General features: G+C 41.3%; 1 protein-coding gene across 1 annotated transcript; it reads left to right on the forward strand.

Moving 5' to 3' along the window:
- The first annotated feature begins 231 nt into the window (after nucleotides 1-231).
- On the forward strand, nucleotides 232-9,890 carry LOC114645511 (phospholipid scramblase 2). The gene is given in 10 exon segments (XM_028793357.2): nucleotides 232-324; nucleotides 5,871-6,144; nucleotides 6,225-6,299; nucleotides 6,430-6,591; nucleotides 6,594-6,621; nucleotides 6,988-7,067; nucleotides 7,070-7,098; nucleotides 8,288-8,387; nucleotides 8,481-8,539; nucleotides 9,720-9,890. Coding segments are annotated over 9 exon segments (831 nt in total). The 5' UTR covers nucleotides 232-324; nucleotides 5,871-5,873; the 3' UTR covers nucleotides 9,747-9,890.
- The last annotated feature ends 379 nt before the right edge of the window (nucleotides 9,891-10,269 follow it).

Below are 10,269 nucleotides of genomic sequence, written 5' to 3' on the forward strand. Positions count from 1 at the left end.
ATGTCCTACTCATATTGTGACTCCCGCTGGGCATTAAGCCCCTAGTGCTCAAGGAGGAGGGTCTCAAAGTCACATCTGAGGACTGCCTTTATTCTAGAACAATGGGCAGATCCGGCCAGTTGGGATGGAAACCGTCAGGTTGTGGGAGGGGGGAACAAATCTGTAGGGGGGAGGTGCTGAGGATAAAAGTTTGCACATCCTGCAGAGAAAGTCATTTCAGAAAGCCGAGAGAGCAGAATTTTTCCATTTAGGACTGGAAACACCCAAACCGAAGGTGAGCACCTTCAGGCTGCAGCAGTGGATACACTAGGGAGTCGACTCAAGGTAAGGCCGCATGAAGAGAGAATGAACACCAGGGAGACAGGTTGATCAAGAAGCTACAATAGAGATCCACATGAAGTATTCATATTTGGAGAGTCACATGGGATAGTCACAGCACCGAGGCTGAAGTAGACAGCTTGCTGTCAAAATGTGTCCGAGTGTCTGAGCAATAAGCACAGACAGTGGACATACATGGCGCCTATGTACTCAAAAGCTGGTAAGGCTGCTGTATTAGACCTGAAGTAGATGTGTAAAGCTGGTTAGGCTCTTTTTTTGGTAAGGCACTATGTGCCATTGCATGCCATAGAGGTGCTATATGAGTCTGGTTTGACACCACATACAGGAGAGTCTGTTTTATTTTAGAATCTCTTAGGTTATGTTTTATTTTGACAGCACAGCCCCAGAGAATTTGTGCTTCACTATTCTGCTTGACTAACTTCCACTCACACAGGGTTTACAGGCCCTTTCACACATTACCGCTAACACCCAGTGGTCTAGGGGTCACCACTCTTTGGTTTCAGCACCATTAAGTCACTGAGCTGTGAATGACTTGTTCAACAAAGGAGCAAGGCCCTGATGCAATGAAGCTCGCCACAACCAATGCAAGACATTGTCAGCAGTGCCATTTACAAGGTCCACCTCCTGAGCCGAGCCCTAACTCCTATTTGGCCAAGTGCTGGAACACATCTTTGTGGGGGCTACACTGTGGAAGGCAACTCTGCATACCATGACTAGTCAAACACTAAACTCAATGATGCAGCAAAAATAGTCTAATATTCAAAGACAACTGTGAGGCTTTACGTAAAGAGAGTTGAGCCAATTTAAATATGGGTTTCAAAGGAAAATAGCAAATAAAACCAATGAACATGAGGCTTTCCATGGGAAGAACAGTAAAGAACATTTTTTACAAATATAAGGAAAAATGGCTCCCTGTCATTATTTTATATATTAGGGGAAGAACATGCTGATCAGACTATGTGCGTGAGAGATATTTATATATATATATATAGACATACTAAATGTATATCATAATATATATCATAATATAAATATATATACACAGTATATGCATACTGCATATATACAGCGGAGGACAAAAGCAGGTTCACAATTATGAGTTTGCGAAACACAGAGTTTATTCTTATATTACTATTTATTTAGTATAGTATTATTTGTCTTCTTAGATGTTAATAAAGCTATTGAGTTAATAAAACTATTGTAATAACCATAACATGCATGTCTTTTTCCATACAAGAAACTGTAAACCTAATTTTGCCTAACCCTGTATATGAGAGTAAATCAAAAAGTAAAGACAATTTGTAAATTTTGGAGAAAAGATAGAAGCTGACGCAATACAACATGTTCGCAAAGGCTTATGGGTAGTCTGAACACACACATACTTCGGTGAAATTTTGCAAATTTTACTCTGTCTACCTAAAGAAATCTCACTATGCTGTTTTATTTAACAATGGTGCAGTGACACGGACACTGTGCTGTGGGATAGACTAATGGCAGAGCACTGCGCTGTGTGTGTTGCATTGCATCAGCTTCCATCCTTTGCGGTTACCACATAATTTTCAAATTGCTGTTACATTTTGATTTACCCTCATAACTTCAATAAGGCGATCCACAGCAAGGTACTATAAAATATGACAACGGAATGATAAAGTGATGAACTGTGGGACATACTAAAGTAAACCCACCTAGCACTCTAAATTCTCTTTTCAGTGATTAAAATCCTTTGTCCATACTACAGAAGACATCACCATGCTAAAACCAACAAAACTGATGATGTTGTGCTTTCTACTGCATGCACACACTGAAGTTGAGCCAGTGTAGCAGATTATCTCATCAATTTCAGTTTGCATCACATACACTGCAGCAGTGGCGGATTGAGGTATGGGCAACATGGGCAGCTGCCCAGGGAGACATCTTGCTGGAGGCAGCACAGGCTGAGCGCACCAAAAAATTTGGATAGTGATTACAACCTGAGCTTGTCAATCCATTAGTGGTGCCTTTTTTGTAACTAAAGGGGCATGCACTGTGGAGACTGAGGGGGCTGCGCCCTTCTCCTCCCCGCCTAGGGCTCCAAATGGGCCTTAGCTGGCATTGCACTGCTGTTCCTTTAGCAGACAACACATTGGCATTGCTGAATTTTACCCATGACAATCCAAAAGACTCGGATACAGAGGTGTTTACTATCATGTCCTGTTGGTCCACTTACTTCAGATTATGCTATATGTCAATTTATCAAGATGTTAGTGGTACACCAAGCCTGCTGTTCATGAGCTATCTTCTTGAACAAGGCATAGAAAAAATAACCCCGCTGGATAGACGTGGGGACTTTAGGAGCTGCTTAGGGCGGGTCAGAATGTGACAGGAAGGACTGGGCAGCAGCACTGAATATAGAGTAGTAACTAGGGATCTGAGGGCAGACACAGGAAAAATAAGACAAGGCTTCATATTCTGAAAAGTCAGTCAGTCAGTCATTCTCCAACCCGCTATATCCTAACACATGGGCACAAGGGTCTGCTGGTGCCAATCCTAGCCAGCACAGGGCGCAAGGCAGGAAATAAACCCCGGGCAGAGCGCCAGCCCACTGCAGATTATGAAAAGTGTTGTGGAAAATTCAGGCTCATATTGAGAATATTAGTAACCGTCATAGTGATGGCCACTCACTCACTAACACTTGTGGATGGGCAAAATCTAATCTCTTCTCATTTGTAAGAATTGTTAACAGTTCTACAACTACTGCCTAGCACACAGGACATCTCTCAGTGTTATGCTCTCTTTTCATTGGCCAAACAACACAAGAGGGCAGCAAGAATATCGCAACAATTTTTAGCATAAGCTACACACATTTTCAAATCTGAATAGCTCTTCTGGGCATATTTCAGATTACTTTGTTAGCCATATCAACAAAAAGAAAGTATTTTAAGTGGCAATGTGGCAGAGCACCTGTCTGTGGTGCCTTCTTTATGCACATCCTATAAACTCCTTGTACTGTCACAAGCGTTCCTTCTGTACCTCTAAATTTGTCTACTGAGAGCTAGTGTGTCCACCTGATGCTATGGAGACAGACCCTCGGCCACTCCCTATGACTCTTTACTAGTGAAGCAGACCTGGAAAGGAAGGGATGGACAGATTACAACAGGGGTTGCCAGCTCCGCCTATGAAGAGCCGCAGCGGCTGTAGGTTTTTGTTCCAACCCAGTTGCTTAATTAGAAGCCAACCCTCAATAATAACAGATCTTATTTGATTTAATGTCTTATTAGTTTTTTAACTCTACCATATCAGTTCGTTCTTAAATCATAGATTTCTCTTCCTTCTAATGATACATGTATCATCCAAGTGATTTGAAGCCCAAAACGGAGGAGTAATTTTTATCAGTTTCCTTTTGATTACTTAATTAAACCAAATAGAGAATGATTAATATACACAGGTGGACATGGAAACAAGCTAGATGGAGAACTGCTGGATTCTTTGTCACTTGACTCTTATTGCTAATAGGGAGCAGTTACAACAATGCATACAGCTGTTTAAGAGTAAAATAGGCAATTAACGGTTCAAAATCATAACAAGTGAGACAACTAAAATGAAGCATAAAAATATCACTTGTGCAATAAGTGCTTCATCATCAATGAATGATTTCAAGTGGGTTGGAACAAAAACCTGAAGCCACTGAGATCCACTGCAACAGATGTTGCTTACCCCCTGTTAATTATTAGCAAAAATTTGTCACTAATTAAGAAAATAGTTAGGATGAAAACCTGTAGCCAATGCGGCAATCCAGGATCGGAGCTGGTCACCCCTGGATTTCAAACTGGTCACTATAGGATGATAGACAATCATTTCAATCTCAATTTTACAACCCTATCCCCAAACAAGAAGAAAGAGAAATTAGTTTTTTTTTATTTAATTCAAACTCGACTTATAAACTGACAATTATAAAAGTAATGCATTTGCTGAACTTACTTCAACCTTCAAGTCCTGAACAGATCCTCAAACTAATAATAATTTAGCATTGCTAATTATTTTAGCTGGCATGTTTTATGATGCTAGAGGGTGTGTGTGTGTGTGGTTGGCTGGGTGGTTTGTAGTACTTTGAGAACCTATGAGTGAAAATTAAATAAACCCAATGGGGAGAACTTCTGGCCCTCACAGAGAGAGTGACTGGACTGGGATTTGACACAGTTTCCTCGGTGACAGTAACAAGAAGTGTTTCACCTTGATGGCCAAAACCTTTCAAGTTTACTTTAGAAATGTACACAGACATTTTAAAATCTGTACTTAGATATTTGTGTGTGCAGTATCTGCAATCTAAGCTGCATTACTGTCAGAAGCTACAGACATCACTCAGTACATTACAATGGACATAATGTCAAACTGTGATGCTGAACTATAAATCCCTTCTTCCTTGCATGGTGGAATACACCTTTCTTGGCTCTATAAATTGAGCTTATTTTAACCATTCTCCTGCTTCTAGCTCAAAGAAGCTTTTGACAGCCCCTCATTATAGCGCCATACAATGGTGGGCCACAACATTGAAATCATTGACAGGTGAAGTGCATAACATGGCTTATCTCATTACAGTGGACCCTGTCAAGAGGTGAGATATATTAGGCAGCAAGTGAATGGTCAGATCATGACGTTGATGTGTTGGAAGCAGAAAAAAAAAATGGACCAGTGTATGGATTTGAGTGATGCTGACACGTTCCACTAAGATACTAAAGTACTAAAGATTATTGCAGACCACATACACCCCTTCTTGGAAATGGTATTCCCTGATGGCAGTGGCCTTTTTCAGCAAGATAATGTGCCCCACCACACTGCACAAATTGTTCAGGAATAGTTTGAGGAGTTCAAGGTGTTGACTTGGCCTCCAAAATGCCCCAGATCTGCAGGCCGTTCAAGCATCTGTGGGATGTCCAGGAAAAGAAGTTTGATTCATGGAGGCCCCACTTCCTTAAAGGATCTGCTGCTAAGATCTTGATGCCAGATGCCACAGGACCCCTTCAGTGGTCTTATGGAGTCCATGCCTCCACAGGTCAGAGCAGTTTTGGCAGCCCAAAGGGGACCTACACAATATTAGGAAGGTGGTTTTAATGTTGTGGCTGATCTGTGAATACAGTATAATTGAGCAAATATGCCATGAAATCTGTGTCATATAGTCATAATGTAAAAGCGCCCTCTGTCAGGAAACATGTTTTCTAATGGTGCAGACATGTGATCTGTTATGAATCTTTCTTTTTTTTTTATAATGCGTGCATGATTACAAGGGGGCTCACCAGACACTAATCCAGTGAGAAAGAGCAACCTGGGGTAGAAATGCATAACATAACAAGTGTGGCACATAGAGTATAAGATCACAATCTTACCTGTCTTCTCCTACAAGGCGTCAAGTCAGGAAGAATGGATTTCAAACCTATGCTGACCACATACTGTAAATAACAAGAAGGCTGCATAGTGAAACATGAATGGCAGGATCATTAAACTACCAAACAGATGTGAAGTGTACACACTTGGCCTCACTACTCTTTATCCCACAGGATATGTCTGTGATTTCTGCTCAACCACCACCCTATGGGCTTCTGCAGCGAGAAAAGCACATAGAATCACTTTGTCGCATAATCTGCCGACGCGCCCGAGGGGACACAGGGTCACAAGGCATGCTCAGAGGAGAAAAAAGCAAGATGTTCAGGGGCAGGCAGAGGATGATGGCTTGCAGGGGAGCTGTGCCAACACAGAGAATGATGCTCAAAGCTTTATGCTGCTATGAAAATGTTGAACAGCTATGCATTACAGCCAGACCTCATCTCCAAGGTAAGATGAACTTTGAAATTTAGCTAACTCAGAAACACATGATTTCAAATAGTTCCATTCACACCACCTTCCCCTTACAGGTCCAAACTGTGAACCAGGCCGTCTATACAGCATCAACACAGGAGCAGGGGTGCAACTCTATACAGCAGCTGAAGGTGATTATCACTGGTAAAATAACAGGGGCTTCTTGAGCCACAAGACTCGGGAAGCTCCGATTCTTCACTCTTCACACTTTAACCATTTTGGTTGTTTTGCTAACTTAGCACCACTGAACTCCCTCTGTAGACACATCCTGCCTATGCCTTGCTGCCTGTGGGCCTGCTCGTTCCTGCACCATCAGAGGCTACAACCTTCAGGCAGAGCCAGCCTTTGTGTTTGAAAGACCCTTGAGAGCAGATGCGTGCTGCTTTGGATGCTGTCTGATGGAGATGAAAGTGTTTAATTCTAATCACAGCCCTCTGGAAGTGTTCAGCAAAGGTGAGAGGAGTAAGGCCCATTAGCAGCTGATGCAAAAACCAACTTCTTCCAATTAATAAAAGAGGATGCACCAGTTTAAAGCCAACATGGTCCCTGGGCTATTCTACATAACCACAAGTTTACTCAACTGCCAAACTTCCAAAAAAAAAAAAAAGAAAGAAAATCCAAGTCATATATAAATAAAAAAGGAATAAACAAAAATGGTGCAGAGTCCAGTGGGGAAATAACAATAGTCCAAACAAGTGTCTATGTAATGGAGTAACCAGATAGGGGAAAGAGCTCAACCAAGCACTCAGAAAGTCTTCACAGCTGAGCAGCTTCCTTCTCCGACTAATGTAAGTTTCTCTGACTGTGTCTTACTTGCAGGTGGAGCATGTTCACACCTTTGCTGGAGATAAAAGACCCTGATGGGACTCTGCCTCTGCACATCCAAGGGCCATGCTGTCCAGCCGCTGCTTTGCTAGCCAGGAGTTTGAGGTGAGCACAATGTGGCCTTGTTTACGGAACTGAAGTTGAAACATTATTATTTTCTTTTTTTCCTGGAGTTTTTGGTCCCCAGCATTCTGTATCTGTAAAAATTTACTACAACTCATCAAGTTTCTTTAAATAAGTTTAAGTTCAGTATTGTTACAACCTGTACTGTGTAAGAGTTTTGTAGATGCTTTCAATACATTACCTATTATGCAAAGTACCCCATATGTCTCAGCAGTCCTTATAAACCCATAACTCTACCTTAAAACAAACTGCATAGCTTGTAGAATACTTTAGATATCACACATAAAATGTCACAACACTCTGGTCAGGTCAGGTTGGGGAGCATGCACTGTTACAGCATATTGCCTCACCACATGACAAAACAACTTGGGATCCTGGTTGGCAACCCCCAGGCAGACACACGGTCCAGTCCCACACTCCGGCAATGACCATCTGTCTGCTGCAGCCAGGTGTTACATGGGCGTCCCCTTTGCCTGGTCCAGCTGCTCAGGCCCTCAACAATGAGGACCCTGCAAGCCGGATCACTCTTGGGGAACCGCGCCACATGGTTGTAGTGCCGTAACGGAGTACGCAAAGCCGGCAATTTGAGCTTTATGAACTCAAAAGAATGTCACAATGGCACAGTGGCAATTAGATACAATCTTTTAAGTGCTCAAATTGCCAGCCTTGTGTACTCACAACTGTAAACCTACTTTTGCCCACTCCTATATTATGTCCATACACGTTTATCTCTGGTTCAACTAATCTTAGACATTAAAACCAAAACTAGTTGTCGTGTTGTGCTGTAGTTTCTTCAGTTTTCCTAACTTCTTCCAAAATCTATATTCACTGGTTCTGTCTTTCATATCCAATTTTCTAATATTAGGGGTTCTGCGGGTCAGGGGGTTAAAGGCAGAAGCAAATACTAGACAGGCCATCAGTGCACTGTAATGCATATTCATGTACATATATTCACTACTACCAGTCAATCAGCCTAATCGGGCTAAACTGAGAAAACTGGAATACCTGGAGGAAGTCTACACAGATAAAGAACAACATGCAGTCTTCACATGGCTTGACAATGGTGAAGTTGAAGTGCTACCTACTGGGCCACAGTACTGCCTGCCATCAATGTATATGAAATAAATTGTATTAATTTATGACTAAAATTATTATAATTTCTTTCTAATAGGTGGTGTCTAAGATTGGTGAAAAAGTTGGAAAAATCTGGAAAAAATGGCCTGGTTTCAATGAAGATTACAATATGGACCATGAATACTTTGGAATGGATGGTAATGTTAAAGAAACTTAAACTAACCTTTGTAACTTATTTCAGTTTGTTTTTTTAAGGCAATAAAAGTTGTAACTACTTTTTCATCATGTAGTTCCAGCACAAATGAGTCCCAAGATGAAGATTAAATTACTAGCTGCCACTTTCCTCCTGGTAAGTAAAAAGCAGCTTCTAGTCTCCTAGCCAACTATTGGCAAGTAAAAAAGGAAAAGAAAAGATGAAAGAAAAGACAACACTAATAAAATAATGAAGGAGTCTGGCTGGAGACAGGGTAAATAAAGGTAAGTGAACGTTCATTTACAACACAGGCCAGAGTACAGCTGTGCTGTTCAACAGTCAGGCACAAATGCAGAATCACTCCTTCGTCTCTCACTGTATCTCTTATATACCTCAGTGCAATAACAGAAAACGCACAGTTTGAAGGAGTTACAGGACTTTATGGGAGAGTGGTCATTGTGTGCATGTGAAAACAATATCATAAGCGCATCCACAAATGTGGCTTGTACGGGAGGGTTGCAAGAAAAAAGCCACTTCTTAAGAAAGGCCACATTGAGTCTAATCTGAGCTTTGCCAGAACGCACCTTTAAGATTCTGAGGCAAATGGAAAAAAGGTGTTATGAAAAATCAAACTATTTGGCCTCCACACCAAACGGTACACCTGGCAGAAAGCCAATACAGCTCACCATCCAAAACACACCATACCTACAGTAACGCATGGCGGTGGTAGTATCCTATTGTGGGGGTGTTTCTGTGCAGCAGGGGCTGGGGCAGCTTGTCAGGATAGAAGGAAAAATGGATGGGGTAAAACACCATCAAATTCTTGAAGAAAACTTGCTGCCCTCTGCCAGAAAGTTGAAGATGGGAAGAAGGCTCACTTTTCAACACGACAATGACCTGAAGAACAGAGCACACGGCAAAACTGACCACGCAGTGACTGCAGAAAAAAGTGAATATCCTGTGTGGCCTAGTCATGCCAGACTTAAACCTGATTGAAAAATCTGTGGAATGATTTCAAGATTGCAGTCCACCAATTCAACTGAGCTTGAACAGTTCTGTAAAGAAGAGTGGGCAAATATTGCTCAGTTTCAGTCAAGATGTGCAAAGTTGGTAGAGTAGTATCCCACTTGGTGTGGATAGTACGGTTGGTGATCCTTTTTCAATTCAAACTTTCTATGTTTGTGTGCATTTTCATTTTAGGCTGTAAAGCAACAAAATGGTAAAATATATATATATATTTGAAAATATTCACGTTTTTATAATTGTGTACCAATCATTTTGAAGCCTTTTCAGGTATCAGCTCTTACCAAGTTTCTTTTGTTTTTGTTTCACACAGAACCAGATGTTCTTTGAGATGAGCTAGGAAAACCAAGCTAAAGGACAAAAAGGACTCTTGTGTACACCTGTTGGACTTGCAAACACCCCAATTCAAAGGTGCAGTGCATCTGTAAGCCAGACTAGTCGGAAGCAAAATTAACTGTTCCATATGGCTGGCTTTACTAGTGACAAACTCAGTGCAAACTAAGACCCAAAACTGTCTTAGGAGAACATGGGAACAACTGAAGAACTGGGTTTGCCTGAAGTAAATAACCAGACTGTACTCTGTACAGAAGCACCAAAAAAAAAAAAAGATGTGCATAAATCCTACCAGTTCAGGTAGGAAGGTGGAGATGGGGTGACATTCAAAAATAAAAGAAGCATTCAATAACTCATTAGTTTTAGTTCACAAGTACTTTCAGACAAGGAAGACAATGAGTAACTTGTTAAGTAAGCTAGAAGTGGTAAAAGAATCAGTGGGGTGAACATCCATAGCAAGTGATGAACCAGTCAGGATTTTTTAAGGCAAATAAACTTTTCATTTTTGTGTTAAACAGTCAGTAATCCAC

This window comes from Erpetoichthys calabaricus, chromosome 2 (genome assembly GCF_900747795.2).
Source record: "Erpetoichthys calabaricus chromosome 2, fErpCal1.3, whole genome shotgun sequence".
NCBI lineage: Eukaryota > Metazoa > Chordata > Cladistia > Polypteriformes > Polypteridae > Erpetoichthys > Erpetoichthys calabaricus.